This window comes from Alosa sapidissima, chromosome 13, assembly GCF_018492685.1.
Source record: "Alosa sapidissima isolate fAloSap1 chromosome 13, fAloSap1.pri, whole genome shotgun sequence".
NCBI lineage: Eukaryota > Metazoa > Chordata > Actinopteri > Clupeiformes > Clupeidae > Alosa > Alosa sapidissima.
The window spans coordinates 16,278,315-16,296,449 of record NC_055969.1 but is presented as its reverse complement, the minus strand read 5'-3'; the positions used below and the strand labels follow the sequence as shown (position 1 = coordinate 16,296,449).

Genomic DNA, 18,135 nt, shown 5'->3' with positions numbered 1-18,135 from the left:
GTGTAATAGTGCAATTCAGCAGTTATGTCTCTGTTGTAGTACCATTTAATTAAGATAACAAATGTTCCTGAATGGCATTCATCTGAACAGTGGTGACATACATCACTAAATTGAAAAGGTGCTTGTGTTCAGACCGCATTTCCTTAACTGAGAAAACTGGGCAACACCGGACCATTTTGTAGGGCCTTTGCAAATTTTCTTAACCAGAGCCCCATTCCCCGAGGCTAGTACTACCCTTTGCAAGGAAACTAGGTTTGTTTTTGCATTGCTCATTACAGTGCATGAAAATGCACTGTTCTGTTATCCGAAGTCTTCTTCTTCTTCTACTACTTCTTCTTCTTCTTCTTCTTCTTCTTCTTCTTCTTCTTCTTCTTCTTCTTCTTATTCTTCCCACCAAATTTCTGCGTCTAATTCAGCTTTAACCGTTTAACGTAGAAACTTCGTTCAAACTTTGTAACATAGGTCTTGAAAAGGACACGTGGGGAATGTATTTTTCACTTTTGTAAACTTTATACTTTTTGAGATATTAATAAAAAACAAGCTTATTTTCCTCATAGACTTTGCATTAGCACTATGACATCACAATAGACTAATTAACTTGATTTGCACCTGTATCAACTTCCAGCTGCTCACTACTAGGACCCATCAAAGGGCCAGTTAAACTGATTGCACCTGTATCAACTGCTTTCTGCTTAACTAGGCCAACTCTCTCTGTCTCTCCATTCTACAAGGATATAAGGCACATTCCATCCAACTTTCTATCCATTCATCCTCTTCAAACCATTCACTCATCCACCCATTAAACTATACATCAACATCCATTAAACAATCTGCCTATCAACATCCATTCAACTTTCTGTCTATCAACATCCATTACACTATCTACATTCAACTTTTAAACTATATACTCTGTCTCAGGCTTTAAGCATACCATCTGGCTCTCTTAAGACTACTATTTCCTCTGCCCACAACTGTTTCAAAATACATGTCCTCACTACAATAATTCACTATTAAATAATTTAACTATTTAAACTACTCAACTATTTAACTGTTCAGCCATTTCAACTGTCAGTTGTTATCAACTATGACTCCTGCCAACTGTTTCCAAATAAAAGTTTGTTTGGCATTTTATGTTAATATACAGTATTTTATATTTTCATGCACTGGTAATTTCCTCGAAATTACATTTTCTAGTTTCACTGTGAAAATCCAAATCATGGTGAATTGCATGTGTGCCTTTGCTGCTTAAATCTACATAGAATAAGATAGCCGTTTGGTTGAAATTGTGAGGTTAGCAGTAATCTGATATTAACATTTGATTAAGATTACTGTCCAGACATTTAAGTAAGTGTCTTAGTTATCTCTCAATGCTGACCTTTAGAGATTATGGGGCTGGTGGCCACTCTGATTGCACAGTCAACTGTAGAGAGGGTGACTTGGAACTGCTTGTCATTTTCATTACTGGTCTGGGTGTAGACTTGCAAAACACTTACATGTTGTGGAATGGGGATAAAGACATTGTTGTGAAGTTTAAACTATTTTCTCTGTGTTTGAGGCAGTTTAAAATCCAGTGTGACTTACATTACAGAAACGGATGTATTAAAAGTCTTGTTATGTGTTAAAAGCTTAGCAGCATTATGTTTTGGAGGAAAAAATATAGTGCACATAGTGTACTTCCACACAATTAAACACAATGAAATTCATACCTCTTCTCTGAAGATGAGTGTCTCTAATCTGATTACTTTCACGTGATGTCAGTTAGTTTGAAAAGGACTTTTTCTTGGTTAGAATTTTTTCATGATTTTATGCTGTTTTTCACATTTTTATGTTGTGTTTATCTCTTCTTCAAATCAGAGTGGTATAGTGTGCTATTTAGGAATAGGATGACTAAAAGCTAATTAAAATCCTCAGTTGTTGAAGCATTAGTCCAAATAAAATATACGCTGAAATACATACAAATTAGTCTTTGTCAACAACAGATATGGCACATTTTTATTTCTTTAACTGCAGGGTTGGGGAGTAGTGACCCATGTGATTAAACTAGTAGATTATGTACATTTGTCGTGCTGTAAGTTCATAATGTGATCTAGTTAAATATCTTTGCCCATTTGGTTTTGTTTAACTATTGTAACTACAGTACAACTTTTTTGCCACAGAATGTTTTTTTTTTACCATTGTTTTTCTGGAACCCCCTTGGCCATCCCTGACCCCTTTTCTTACATCCTGTCTACTGAAAATATATGCATGAATCTCCCAAATTTCTTGTTGGGAAAGAAACCCATTTACATTACATTTTTACCTGTGAGCTATTTGGTTGACATTACACATCCAATGGATAGTGTGGTACATTTTTATTTATAAATCTTTGTTTATGTTTGACCTGTGAACATTGACAAAGTACTTTTTGCAGTAAATTGAAATTAATTGGGTTTTTGTGCTGACGTGACTTTTTTATATTTTGATTGTAATTTTGTATCATTGCCAATTTAAAGGCACCCTTAAGAGTTCTTTTTACCTTAACATAACATTTCCAAAATAATTTTGATGGGACTTAACCTCATAACATGATGAACGGCACTTCTGCAATTGTCTGAGCGGCCCTCTATAGGCGATTACCGACTTAGCAACTTTCTGTGTTCGGGTAGGAACCAAAAGGATTTTTAGGAGGTCGTTAGCCATTTGAAAATATTGCCAGCATTTTATATTGACTTGGGAAAGTATTTTGGCATTAAATACCTGGATTTTACAGATGAAGAATCCAGCCAAAAAGAGTAGCCAACGTAATTGTACAAATTGGTATATATTGAAGGATATATGAGGTCTTAATTATTATCTTACCCTCACTTAAACTAATAGCAGATAGAGGAGGACACAAAGATAGTGGGGAAGCCTCGAAGTTCTTTAAAATTCATCTCAGCACTCAGGTGGAAATGAACTTAACTCGCGATCCCGCTGCCCATGTAGTCGGGTGTCATTGATGTTGCTTCTTTCCATATATTTTGAGTCATTTATATGCATACAGTCTCTTGAGATAATCTGTTTTATATTTTCCATCAGTGGAGTTGACTACACTTTTCCAAAGTCAATATATCACTCAGGTGGGGTGGATACTGAGTTTACTTTACACAGTAGTTCTGTGAGTTACATTGATGTCAGTGAAGGAGGATGATATTACCCACACACTCTGAGATGTTGACTTTCAGGAAAATAGATTGCATGCCTGTGTTGTTGACTACAGAACAGGATGTATGTAATAGACACAGACAGAGAAAAACTTTTCCCATGTTCCACATAGAAAGTGCTGGTCCAAATAGTGAGAGTCGATCCACATAGAAGAACGCCTACCTCAACCCTGTATGCCCAGTCCAGATATGTGATGGCTGTTCTCATTTCCAAATCGTTTTTAATAAAACGCTGTCTTTCCATGTTTTATTTTGCAATTTTCAGTTCAAATCTATTTCAACTTTCTTGGCTCCTACTTGCATGCACTCATATAGCTCCATGTACTTTCAATCAGTGATCCACATCCATGTCTCTCTGGACCACACACACCCGTCCACAATGGGCTCCACTCAACAGTGAACCTGGATGACAAAAGAGGCGGCTCTGTGTCAACAACTGTGACCGCTATTAGCTCTAAATGTGTGCTGATGGCTGGCATATTTTGTAACACACACACACACACACACACACACATAAACACACACACACACACACACACACACCCGGGGAGTGTCGTGCTCATCTCTCCCCGGTCAATGGCCCTGTCTGGCAGAGTACCTCTCTGCTGAAAAGTGTGACCACTGCTGGCACGTGTGCTGCAGACCGGGTCCAAGCCTCTCGCTTTCCCCCTTTGTAAATCTTTAATTTAACAAACTGGATGCAACTGATAAAGCGTGCTTCCTGTTTAGCGCGTCGGCCCTCCTCTTCCCCTCACAAGCTCTCCTGTCGATGAGGAGGTTGTGGCGGTGTGTGTGTGTGTGTTGTGGGGGGCGTTGGGTTTATATTTATGCAGAAAAGCTGAAAACAGGTTCAACAACCCCTCATGTTACACCCAAAACAAATTATTAGCATAAGGGGCGACAGCAACTGCGTGTCCAATCTACCGGTAAACACTGGAGTGCTTCTCTTGGATAGTGTTACAACATGGTTCATTTTACATTTACAATCTTTTTTTCCCTGTTCGGAAGTCGGGCAACCTTTTACTCTCGTTTTATTTTTCCTTCTGCTGTTTCCTTCTCGCAGTCCTCTATGAGGAGATGTGGCCTCTTATTATTCATTCAGTTTTTTTTTCTTTTCTCTGGAAACAAAACCCTCTGGTAACATAGCACACGGTCCACCACCAAGAGAGCAAACTTATTGTTTATGCTCTGAACATGACTCCCAGCTGATACCCGCCTGGGAGAAGATACAAATTTATGTGCCGGTAATGAAGTGGGGACGCTTGATTGTCGGCATGCCGGTGTGGCCATCCTATAAATCTCGCTGATTAAAAATAGCCCAGTGACCCCTAATGCAGCATTATGATGGCACATTAATATCAAAGGGAACCATGTTAAGAGCCAACTGTCCCTTGTTAATTCACCAAGCCTTTGATGTGCAGCAGTGTCACGGTTGAACGAGCATGTACCTGCCATGGTGATGCTGTAAATTCCATTTCCCTGCTAGTGATCATAGTGTGAACAGCAACTGATATTTGTCATGTGTGTGCTGTTTCAGTTTGGCTGCAAATCAGATGACACAACAATCTACCTCTTTGTTGTAAGGCAGGATTGGAATTGTAGTTCTTACAAAGACTAGAATTAGGTACCTTAAGTGTGGATTTGTTAACTCTTCTGTGCTAGTGAAATAGCTGGATTGACTTGCCTTGTGCACATATCTCTTTCCAGTTTCCCTACTTATCTGCCCTTTCACTCGTATATCCACAAGCAGAGATAGCTGTTATTCTTTTATTTGGAGGTTAGAAAACCCAGGCACCTGAGCATCTATCATCTTTCGATAAGGGATTGTTTTGTCGTACGAGCTGTCAGCCTGAAGTCTTTGTCGACTGAGAGATGCTCCACCATACAGACACACACACTCACACACACATACAGTACATGCACAAACACATGCACAGTGTTAGACAAACCACGTACCACACACGCCCCAGGGCAGAGATAGACTTTCCAGTGTGTTTGTGTGTGTGTGTGTGTGTGTGTGTGTGTGTGTGTGTGTGTGTGTGTGTGTGTGTGTGTGTGTGTGTGTGTGTGTGTTTGTGTGTGCTTGTGTGGTTGTACTTGAATCGTGAACCACAGGGGATGCTCTTCCGTCTGCTTCGGGTGAAAAGCCACCTCCACCTGAGAACACAGGAGAGTCTCGCATGTCCACTCCTTGCTGATAACCTCCATCTTATCCCTTGGGCAAAAGATCCCTCTCGCCCAGAAAACGACACTTCTTAACCCAACACACACCCTTTTTTTACCCCATAAACACATAAACATTTTTTTAACTTGCAGTATGTGAATCCATTCTGCACCATCTCTGTGCATCTCAAATATAAGTGGGAGCCAACCAGGTTCCTTTTCCTGGTTCTATGTTCTATGAAAGCAGACGTAACCCACGTCAGGGTCGTTTACTCAGCAAAGTGGCCTCTTAGGAGCCCGCTTTGATAGCATAAATAAACCATTGCATTAATTTCTAATTGCGCTGAACCTCTCAACCTAATTTACTAATGAGATTGAGCGATTTCTTTCCTCAGTGACAAGATATATGTTTCCCATCTTCGCATTACACAGATTAAATATTGAGCTGCTCTCCATTAGTTGTATTGAAACCCAAACGAAAACCAGTAACCAACCCCCTGGGCTGGCCACCGCCTCCTGGACAGACAGATCCCCCAAACTCGGGGCAGCCTTGCGCTGTCCTGTGCTGTTGTCTGCGCGAGTGATGATCAGCCCCTGACACTCTTACACAGAGAACTGGTCTGGGGGAGGAGAGGGTACATGTTTACCCTGAGGATGTATCTGAGACAAGATGCATCCATCCATCCAGGCGGACTCACGGTTTTGGTTCTCCAAAATGTGGCCCCTGAACTGATTAGTCTCTGGTTGGTGTCAGTCATTAAAGGGTCAATATGTCAGTCCTAATCCAATAATCCAATACACTCTTTTGTGAAATTCAGTGAATTACTCCTTGTGGTCCTATCTGTTTGGTTTGTGTGTGTGTGTGTGTGTGGTGGTAGTGTGTGTGGGGGGGGTGTTTTGTAAATGGTGAAATAAGCCTAGTAGCTAGGACCAAAACAACTCCTGTCTATCAGCATATAAACACTTCCTGTCAATCAACACATTGCTTCAGGAGTATAGAAGAGAAAGAGTGTACACTGATTGGCTGCTTGAGCTCATATACCAACCTCTCACCAGAACCACGGTCACGGATCATTAAGGCCTTTTACCCTTTTTCCTGTTGTATAAGGTCACTTATTTGCCTCTATTATTTAGGCCAACTCTCTTTCTGTATTGATTGGAACCCTCCCACACAAATGGGCTGTGCTGCACACAGACACACATCTCAAATTTTTATCATCCCTTGGATGTTTTAGCTTCGTCCCATCTGGCTTGCTTGGAACTGTTCCACTTTCCCCAATCCCCAACCCCCCAGCCCCCAACACGACGCAAGCTACCGCGACAGCGAAGGGGAGCCAAGACAATTGGAACACAGCTGAGGACATGATAACGTCCTCAGAAGAGTGTCTCATGTTGCCTTGTATGTCTGTGTGTCTGTCAATCAAGTGTCACCCTATAAATCACACACGAGAAAAGAAGAATACAGAACAGACAACATTAGCCTCTGACAGAGAGTCTCCTATATACCATTTCTGATCCATGTGTCCCTTTGTATGGTCTTTTTTCCATAACCGCAGTCTCAACATCTCGATTCGGCCTCCTTGTGTGTGTGTGTGTGTTTGTGTGTGTGTGTGTGTGTGTGAGAGAGAAGAGGTGACAAGCTCTTGAGTATTGTATTGCAGGTTGTCCATTAACATAATTGCTTTTACCCACCAAGTAGGCTTTCCTTACGTAACCCATTCTAAATGTTTAATTACCTTGTTTTTAAGCTGCAACATTTGTTTTATTATTATTATTATTTCTATTTTCTTTTTTCTCTAAGTGCCTGTTTTTGTGAGAAGGATTGCTCTCAGTAGGACAGGGTGAGCGTTCTCTGTCTCCTTGTCTTATCGGCCCTTGAGCAGACCATGCAGTCTCTTTGGCGTTGTTTTTTGTTACTGCTAAGCTTTGAGTAAGATACCATGTGTCACTGTTGTGGAATAACAGCTTGTATTTCCCTGTCTAAGTTACAACGGCTTGGAAAGTTGAACAAGCCAGGCTATACTAACAGACAGGCAGGTTAATGTTACGCCCGTGTCTCTCACAGATGTCAGGGAGCTTTCAAGGAGCCTGCTGTCTCGTAGATGATCTGGAAATCTATCTGTCTAGTGTTGGGCATTATCTGTCTAGCCTGATCTGGAAATCTATATGTCTCGTCCCCCCTGTCTTTCAAGGACAAGCTGTCGCTGTGTCGCGGTGGCTACAGATGTGTTTTTTTGTTTCCGTTTTTATTTTGCTTTGCCTTTGTTATGTAAATTATTTACTTTCTTGTTATTCTTGTTAGTCGCTCTGTATTTCTCTGTCTCTTTCTTTCTCTCTCTCTCTCTATTTCTTTGTGCATGTTTTTTTTGTGTGTATCCATGTCCTTAATTTTTGCTGTGCCTATAGGCCTGTCAGCAGGAGTTTTTAAGTTTATGTTCTGAACATAAGGTGTGTGTGTGTGTGTGTGTGTGTGTGTGTGTGTGTGTGTGTGTGTGTGTGTGTGTGTGTGTGTGTGTGTGTGTGTGTGTGCGTGTGTGTGTGTGCGTGTGTCCTGTATAGCTTTTGCAATAACTAGTCACTTTCACAATCAACCAGGCTGTGAGTTGTTGCAGGCTGCTCTGTTGTGTGAGTTATGCTCTGAGTGCCCTTGACTCTGGTGAGATGCCGCCTGGTTAAAAGGCTTTGACAGCAGAGAATATATTCCCATTTGAATGATTCAAGCTTTTCTAATGTATTATTGCTAAATATATGATCTAGGTCATTGATCCCATTTTGCTTCCAGGAATGGAACAGACTTTTTTTCCCATTCTAATGAGAAGTTCGGAGGCAGACAGAATGAGAGGGGGCCGAGTTGGCAAGGCGTCAATTTATAATTTGGGATTTCATTTATTTACCGCCAAGTTTCCCACTTCTTCCTTTATGGCCATTAAGCCATCTTAATTATTTAAACATCTGTGTGCATTTGATAGATACAGTGAGGTGTCTGGCAGAAATCGGATGGGTTTTTGACTCTGGCTGTCCGTGTTTATTGGTTAATTGTCCATGCCACTTCCACTTGCACAGGCGGCCCAGCCAGGCAGGGGTCCTTGGAAAGTGTGTGTGTGTGTGTGTGTGTGTGGGGTACTTGAATTGCAGACTTAACGCTGTACCATGCTGCTCTCCAACACAGAGAGAGGACACAATAACTGAAAGATAATACATGCACAAAAAAACACCAAAGCAATAAACAGGTCCACTGAACAGGCGCAGAATGCGTCTCTCTCTCTCTCTCTCTCTCTCTCTGTCTTTTTCTCTATCAAAGCAAGACAACATAGTGGAAAGACCATGGAAAATGTTGTTAAGCAGGGCTTTTGTCAGTCTGGCTTTTTTCCCTCCCTCTTATCTCATCCCTATCCATTCCCTTCGGTCATGTTGGCTAAAGACTTTAAAAAAGGGATGTGAGGGGGGAGGCAAAGATAGAGAGAGAGAGAGAGAGAGAGAGAGAGAGAGAGAGAGAGAGGGAAAGAGAGAGCGAGAGAGATGAAAAAAAACAAAGAAGAGTGAGGGAACTGAACACAGAGATGAGAGGTAGAGAGAGAAAGAGAAAGCGAGTCCCTGGCAAATGTGCTGACTGCACCGTTTGGGTGAAATATCTGCCAGCGACGGTGACAGGCCGCTGGACCTTGAGGTGATGGAGAGGGCTGGGAGGCAGAACTGTGGCTTCGCGGGGAGATATCGGCAGCCGCGTGTCAGCGATGGGGGACTGATTTGACAAGCGCACGCCAGGGCAAGAGCTCCACGCACGCCTACCACAGGGGTAGGATATTTATGAAGCCAGAAAGAGGCAAGAGGGGAAGAGAGGGGGAGGAGAAGAGAGAGATATGGGGGGAAAAGGTTGAGGGATGGGAGGGGGAAAGAGGACTGAGAGAAGGAAGAAAGGAAATGGAGGGTGAAAATGAAAGAAGAAGGAGGAGAGGAGACATATAATCACTAACAAGACCTGTTAGAAAAAGAGGAGACATATTGGGGAAGATGTTGTCGACTGTTGGCTATCAGTACACAGGGACCTATAGTAAGTGTCTGATAGATATGTTTTTTTTGCAGCAGACACAGAGCAAGGCATCATGGGTTAGGCAAACAGTGGGGATGGAGATGACAGCATGGCGGCGCGTGTGTGGGGGCAGGGTTGGGGTAGGTGCAGACGTGGAGAGGAGAGATAAGGCCGTGGGGTGAAATACACTACTCTAGAGTACGGCTCTCTCCTGCCTAAATATGAAAATTAAACAACAAGTGCGAAAACAACACGCATATCAACACAAACCTTGCATCCAGAACTTGAGGATTAAATTCCCATTGTAATGCCGCATCAGTGTTATGCTGTTCTAAGTTACAAAGACAAAACAAAACAAAAACACTTGGCCTCACTTGATATTCTGCCGTCTTTGTATATTGATATTCTAGGGCCTTTACAGCCTTGCTACAGTGTCTCTGTTGTATTTGGTAGTGTGGAATATACAGATTAGCAAAGAGCAACAACACAAGTACACATAGTAATAACAAAACTAAGTCAAAGACATTAACTTTGTTCAATGCTCTTTAGAGTTGTTTCTCTAAGATCAACATTTGTCAAACATTTGTCTACATGTACTATTTGTCCAACAATCAAACATTTGTCCATACCTGCTATGTTCACCCACTATTTAAACTACTGTGTAATTACTCTAACAGAATTTGATACACCAAGTGGTAACAACAGCTACAGTACATGAATACTTGGTCAGGATGTAAAACTAGATTTAGAGGTTGTATTATGGCTTATGAATTTAACACCATTCCTCTTAAAGAATGAAAGCAGAACAACAAAAAACAAACTTTGGTTTAACATATTTTATTATGTCCCCCTCAGTTGTTCATGGTGGACAATGCCGCTGATGACTGGCGGATAGCCATGACGTACGAGCGCATCTTCTTCATCTGTCTGGAGATCCTGGTGTGCGCCATCCACCCCATCCCCGGCAACTACACCTTCACCTGGACAGCGCGCCTGGCCTTCTCCTACGCGCCGTCCAAGGCCAACGCCGACGTGGACATCATCCTGTCCATCCCCATGTTCCTGCGTCTGTACCTGATCGCGCGCGTCATGCTGCTGCACAGCAAGCTGTTCACGGACGCCTCGTCGCGCAGCATCGGCGCGCTCAACAAGATCAACTTCAACACGCGCTTCGTCATGAAGACGCTCATGACCATCTGCCCCGGCACCGTGCTGCTTGTCTTCACCATCTCGCTGTGGATCATCGCTGCATGGACAGTGCGCGCCTGCGAAAGGTGGTGCTGGGGGAAGGGCGATGGGGTGGAAGGCCCTAAATGGTGCTCTGAGAAACATTCGGGTTGAGTTGAGTGAAGTTGAGAGTTAAAAGTGAGGGTGGAGAGGAGGAAAGGGTGTGGGGGGAATGAAGGAATAGTTGGTGGGGTGCTGACAGTGCTACAAGCGATGATTTAAATGGAGAGTTGGAAATAGGGATGTGATAACGGAGGATGGTGAGCATAGCTGAGTTGGGGGGGGGGGGGGGGGGGGGGGGGCATGTTGGAGGGGGGAGTGGAAGTTGGGATGGAGGGCAATAGTTGTGAGCATAGTTCAGTTGAAACTTGGGAGGGTTTTTATTTGGTAGTGTCAGTGACTGTGGAAAGCAGCCACCAGAGGGAATACGAAATGGCATAGATTTACCCAAATATGATTATAGAGTGCGAACTTGGTAACTGGGAGGGACTTACATTTTTGAAGTTTTTCTGGAGATGTGATGGAAGAGGTTGAGTTAAGCAGAAAGGGATGGTGAGTGCCAAAATGAAATTGTTGTTGGTAGTTGGAAGAGGTATTGAGTTAAGGTGCGGAATGAGGGGCTGCTGGTGTTTGCCATCTCCCACCAACATGCCACTGTTTGCTAATGATAAGCTAACACGTGTCGAAGAGCATCATGTCATGTTGGTGTTCATTTACATCAGACTTAACGTGTGGCATTTTTTTTCTATCATGTGAAATTTGATCTTCACATGGCTGAATTATAACCCAGGGTCAAGTTTTTAACACACTCTCTGGTGTTAATTACACCGATATAAAGTTCACGGTAGATGAGGATGTATTTAAGAAATTGCCAAACAATCGTTTGGTCTGATGGTTTGAATCAAATTGGGTGCATTCAACAGTTAACCAAGATTGCATGCACGTACACTAAAAATAAAAGAGGCATCTTCCTTACACTTGAGATGAAAACAGCTGAGGCTGAGCACCTCAAAATAAGAAAGTAAAGAAGCTAAGCTTAGAGATAAATTCAGCAAGAGCAGGGAGCAAGAGGTGCCTTACTGACAAAGTCTTCCATCATTTACAGGGCTAAGCTTGAATATTGCATCAAAATGGCATCATCTCTCATTTTAACTCAGACAAGTCTTGACACCGGTGATGTCAGTCTGATATTTATTGAACTTAAGTAACCATTACTATGACACAGAAATAAAAACATGGCATATTGTAACATCTCCATTCAGTGATCTGATATACACATAGACATCAAACACTATGAATGAAATAGACTGTGGTTATATGCAAAATAGTCTGATTGTTTGTTCACAGTTCACATCACCATTCAGAAGTTATTTTGACTCAGACAGAGAACAGATTTAAACAGGACAAAAGCCCATAAAAGTACATATAATTAATCATTAACACACTGCATCAGCAACTCAATTGATATCTGTTCTTTTAGACTTCACAATCAAACATTTCTTTATTATTATAAAAATGATGACATTGATTTAGTCATAGATTTTTGTAATGACAACTTCAAGGTGATAAAACAGTGCACAAAATCATGTGTGTCAGTGCTTGGGGACCAGTGTGTGTAAGCAAGCAGATTCAGGTTCAAAGTCTTCTCATCTGTTAAACTGTGTTATAATCAAAACGGATAACTCTGATGTGGATCCTCAACAGTGTTATAATCAAAATGGATCTTTAACAGTTAAAAGGTTTCAACACACAGTCCTTTTCAGCCTCTACACATAGCTATGAACGCAAACTTTAATTTGCTTTAATTTGATGATGATAAACATAAATTATGGGAAGTTATTGGGCACTTGACACATTCTCGTCTCATCCAAATATTTACACACACAAGTTTTAAGTGGGATTCATATGGGATGTCATGTTTGTTTTTTGAGCAATCACACACTGTCAGATTGCTTGGATTGCTTGCTTGCTGTCCAAATATTGGTCCACTCATTAGGCATTTCTGGCATGCAAACTTGCAGTGGAGAGGCAGGCGCAATGCTAACATGGTTCTCACTGGCCAATTAAAATGCATAAATCCATCACTCATGTTTTCCTCCTGCCTTTCTGCTCCCCATCAGATACCATGACAGCTTGGACGTAACCAGCAACTTCTTAGGAGCCATGTGGTTGATCTCAATCACGTTTCTAACCATCGGTTATGGGGATATGGTTCCCAACACATACTGTGGAAAGGGAGTCTGCCTCTTGACTGGGATTATGGTGAGGTCTTTATGTCATCATATCTGTTTTGTCGTTAACGTAATATTAGGCAATTCATTTACTGTGATTTAGATTTTTTATATCCTTTGTCAATGATCTTTATTAGTTGAAGTTGGATTCAGGGCCCTAATTTTAATGATAGGCAAAGTGCTAAGTCTTAAGTCTAACTAAAGCTAAATTAATAACTAGGCAAAATTAATTTCCTAATTTAACACCATGGGCAAGACCTTAACTGCAAAGATTAATGAGTCATGCACCCACATGCTGCAGGAGAACTTTTCTTGTTGATTGACTTTGCACTTTGCACTTTTTTTACACCATTTAAATTAGGGTCCTTAGTCTCAGTTGAACTGCTCCAAGATGACACAAGAGCTAAATTGTTCATTTAATTCTGCACCAAAAATGACTATAATTATGAGGAAAGATATAGATGTTGTTATATCATTATTTCATTGGTATTCGGGGCATAAGTTATAACATAGAAACACATAGTTTAGAAGAAGCCAAGATGTTGTGTATATGTGGTAAAATAGCTGTGCCGAGAAGATGAAGATGTTAATTATGAACTCTGACATGTTCCACCCAGGGGGCGGGATGCACTGCTCTGGTGGTGGCAGTGGTTGCAAAAAAACTGGAACTTACCAAAGCTGAAAAACATGTACATAACTTTATGATGGACACCCAGCTGACAAAAAGAGTAAGTCTCTCTTAAAAAAAAAAAAGAAAATCCCACAAGCTTTCACCTCCTTGATTGATGTTTCATTTTGCGCTTTCCAGCATTATTCTACAGTACACGACACCCACGTAATCAAAACGCCCTCGCCAGCTATCCTCGTTCACCTGAGCGAAATGTTTTGGTAAACAAAGAGCGGACTGTGCCTCTCGAACGCCACCTCTGCCCTTAGTATAGGCTTCCCATGAAGAGCGGCCTTGGTGGTAAACGATGCACAAAGGCTCAGGGTGGTTCATATATTAGCTGGGGAGACTATATCCATTGCCAGCTGGCACTCATGTGGTCCTGCTGAGCATGTTACTGCTGCTGTGGACACACACACACGTACACACTAAAACTCTTTTCATAAAGCTCTCTCCGAACAGTCTGTGTCATTACCATCCACCCACACTGCCCAGTCCAGGGATGAGTCTGCAACCTAATCCGACCCTGACCACAACCGGTGGGTGTAGTTAAAGAAAGGTCACCGTCTGTGGAATGAAACATAATGAGCCAGCGTCGGTGTGGAGTGCGGTGGTTCTGTCGGGAGAGTGAAGGAACTGTATCTCTTTAAGAGGAAAGAGGTCTTTATTGAGCCTTCAGATTGAGCTGTTCTGTTGAGAGGAACAAACTGTGTGACCTTTTGAGAACTCGTTGGCCCAGTTTCTGTCTCTTTTTTTTTTGTTGAAATGTAATTGTGCCACCGCTAAGCTTTTGGTGTCCTGTGTGTATGTGTGTGTGTCTGTCTGCTCACAGGTCCTTGTCTGTGTGGGTGTGTGCATTCATACAACTTAAAAACTACTGGTCCAATTTCCTTCAAACTTTCAGACGAGCTTTGGGGTTATCCAGAACTGGATCACACCTTCATGAAGCAGAAATTTGGTTTCTCTTTCCTAAACACATGGGATGAGGATCTGTGAGATGGGACGGGGGGGTCAACAGTCACCTGACCGCTCTTGGTTCTCTCCGCAGGTGAAGAACACAGCTGCGAATGTACTCAGGGAGACATGGCTCATCTACAAAAACACCAAGCTGGTGAGGAAGATGGATCACGCCAGAGTCAGAAAGCATCAGAGGAAATTTCTCCAAGCCATTCATCAGTAGGTAGCTTCTTTCCACCCCCACCCCCACCACCACCACCACTACTGTAAGCCCTGGACCAGACATTCATAGGCACTTTAACACTTTAGATCTTCCCCCAGAGTTGAGCTCTTAACCTTCCCTGATTGGATGGTGAGGTGTGAGATAAAGGGCAAGAGCTTGATGATGACTGGTCGCTTCAGATGATTGGTTTTGGGTTGCGATGATACGATAACCCTGGTGACCTCAGTGAGTGTTAAGGTGTAGTCTTTTAATGGCTTGTGTGAATTGGCGGCTTTTTAAAAATGGCTGCGGTTTCTCAGGTGAGTGCTCGAGGTGAGTATGACTGCTCTGAATTGTTTGACACCTGTAGCTCAGGTTAGGAGAGGTTGAATATGACCCCGCATACTGTGACAACCCCCCCCCCCCCCCTCCCCCTTCTCTGCTTGTGCAGTAAATGAGTACCTGGGTTCATTTAGAAGCCCTTGACCCGAAAATGAGTCGTGAGATTTGAGAGTGCGTCTCAGGTCTGAGACATCTGATCCCCAGTGTGTGTGTATGTGTGTGTGTGTGTGTGTGTGTGTGTGTGTGTGTGTGTGTGTGTGTGTGTGTGTGTGTGTGTGTGTGTGTGTGTGTGTGTGTGTGTGTGTTGTCAGCAGTGGTTGGCTGACTGACTTGACTGACTGATGTAGTCGTAACTGACAGATCATTGTAACTCTGGAGCAGGCCGTCTGCTGAAGCTCATTACAGGGAATTTACACTTGCCGTCCTGCTGACTCTGGGCCTTGTGGGAAAATGTTGACGGAAGGAGTTTCGGGTAGATCCTGCTCAATAGTAACGATGCTGTTTAGAAGGGTTGCACAGGGAAAACACACACACACACACACACACGCACGCACATTATTACCTAATGTCTCCCACCTACTTAAGCTTAACAGAATCTATGGTAGATATACCATTATTTCACAAGTATGACCAAATTCAGTAGTATTCATTATTGATTGGCATCAAATATTCTATAGTGTAGTTTAATGTACAATAGGAAATAGAAATCCATATTTTGCAAACTTAAGCTAAACCAAGTATACCACATTTTGTCCCGGTAATTGCGGACTTTGAGTAACATGTTACATAAATATTTACAATCCTGCCTGCACACACAAAAAAAACCACAAATTAAAGTTTAGGTTTGCCGGGTGTCACATTTAGTATGTTTTAAAGACACCCTCCGGTGAAAATCACATTTTTAATCTTGTTAACATGTCGGTAATGTCATTGGCAAGGATTTCTGCATGGATTCTATGTTAGACCAATCACAGCCCAGGGTGAGGGTTGGGCGATTCTTCATGAAGATGCAGACAAGCTAGCTAACGTGTGGAGAGAGGGTGGAGTCAGATAGATCCCAATTCCCGAAATGAGGAAGTAGGTGCAGAGATACGTTGAAAAACCATTTTTACGCCACAAGTGGATTTCATGAATAAAACTCTTGAATGTGTACTTTAGAGGTACAGAGATTTAGAGATGTAATACACTGCTGGAGTGTGTCTTTAAGATATGGAAAAATCATCAGACATGAATATATACTAATATCAACATGTCGCAAACAGAGAAATTCATTCTGTCCTTGTACGGCCATCGTAATCTAACACAAAAAAATGCAGTGTCAGAGCAGCAAAAACAGCTTTTGAATGTGAAAGGCATTACTGAATAATTTCCATTTGCCAGGCTGCTAAAGAGGGCATGATGGATGTCCTGTGTATATCCCCCTGGACCCCTCCCGACACACACACACACACACACACACATTCACTCACACACACACACACACACACACACACACACACACACATAAACACACACACACACACATACACACACACACAAACACACACAGACACAGTCCCCCACGACAGTCACCAAGTTCTTCCCAGTCCCATTTGCAGAAATGAGCCAATTTTACACCCTTTTCTCTCTTCAAAAACATTTCAAGCATTTTCCCTCTAACTCTCTCTCTCTCTCTCTCTCTCTTTCCTACTCTCTGTCTCTTTCTTTGACTATTTTTTTAGTCTGGTCTGGCGGTCTCTGGAGATGTTTTTCCTTCTAGCTGTCTTGCTCTGTCTGTCTGTCTCTCTATTTTTCTCTTTTTTTTCGATCTCGTTTCTGACTTAGGATTCAAAGCGGCATTCCATTTTCACATACTAGGATGAGGAACAGTTGACAGGATTGATTTGACAGATTTAAAAATAGACGTAGCTGTACGGACTAGCAGACTGTTTTTAGGATAATTCACAGAGGCTTCACAAAGCTTTATAAATCACATTCATAATGACATCTGCTCTTCTGAAACATCCACACCAGATTTTATTCACCAGAAGTCAGGACCAATACAATTTTGTTTTTATTTATTGAAGGAACATTACACAGAATCTTACATGAAGAATAGGCCAAGAAAGCCGCCCAAAGGAAGCTGTGAAGGGTTTCATGAGGCCAGTTCTCCTTGTCCAACTTTATGAAAGGCTAGCAAGAGAACAAAGACTTTTTCAGAAAAAGAGCTTCTTCAGAAAAAAAAATCCTGCATTAAAACAAAAGTAACATGAATTCTTTCAACTTTTCTGGCACATTTCTTAAATTTTAATTAAGGCCCTTGCGAGAATTGTGGGTGCCCTATGGCATTCTGTAATTGTTTATGTCTCTCTGTCTGTCCGTGATTTGTTTTGACAGTGCCCTGATGTCTGCCTGTTGGGCCAAGCTCCCTGCTGCCCTGTGGTTTAGAACAAGTTTATTAATCTATCGGAACTCCCCCTATTACGGTCGGTCCCGTATTTCCGCCGTCTTGCGTGTATGTGTCACTTAATATCCATTTCTATACAAACCAAGACGGCAGATTCCTAAAGAAACGCAACCACCCACACCATAGGTGTATCTAAATTAGCTATGTACCAAAAATGACATTTTACCGTGACTCGAAGAGCTGTGAACAGTGTTGTAAGGCTGCGTGTACACAACTGCTTGGTGGTATTTTAATTTCATGACAAGAATTCTCGGTCTAACCGTTCATGTGCCGTTGAAATGGTGTAAATAGGCGACCCATCAGGCCAGCACTATAACTCCGAGCGTGGTAAACAAAATTGGATATTTCAGGCAGTAAATGCTCCCGTTAAGAACCAAACCAGATTTTGTTCAAATCTACACACCTATGGCTACTGAAAAATGTAAGGTTCATTTAGCAAATTGTTATTTTGAAGTGTTAAAAAATATTGTTGTTCTAGAATTTCTGAACAAAAGTGGTGATAATTGGGGGTGTTACGATATTGTTAATACACCCCCCCCCCCCCCCCCCCAAAAAAAAAAAAAAAAAACAAACAAACATGTATTTTAATCGCTCCCTCACAAAAGGGATACAGTTAACCTAAGATCTTTAAGGGGCGACCTATCACTGTGTCTAAGTGGTAGAGGTGGGGGGGGGGGGGGGGGGGGGT

General features: G+C 42.1%; 1 protein-coding gene across 5 annotated transcripts in view; it reads left to right on the top strand.

Annotated features, from left to right (window-relative positions):
- Positions 1-18,135, top strand: part of kcnn2 (potassium calcium-activated channel subfamily N member 2) — a 32,527-nt gene that overhangs the window by 2,545 nt on the left and 11,847 nt on the right. For 3 of the 5 annotated variants that reach the window (XM_042059689.1, XM_042059688.1, XM_042059690.1), the window contains exons 3-6: positions 10,231-10,649; positions 12,723-12,864; positions 13,451-13,561; positions 14,549-14,676. In XM_042059689.1, the coding sequence (XP_041915623.1) occupies positions 10,231-10,649; positions 12,723-12,864; positions 13,451-13,561; positions 14,549-14,676 (800 nt within the window). Of the gene's footprint in view, positions 1-10,230; positions 10,650-12,722; positions 12,865-13,450; positions 13,562-14,548; positions 14,681-15,980; positions 15,988-18,135 lie in introns of all 5 variants that reach the window. The other 2 variants (XM_042059692.1, XM_042059691.1) reach the window with 2 other exon arrangements.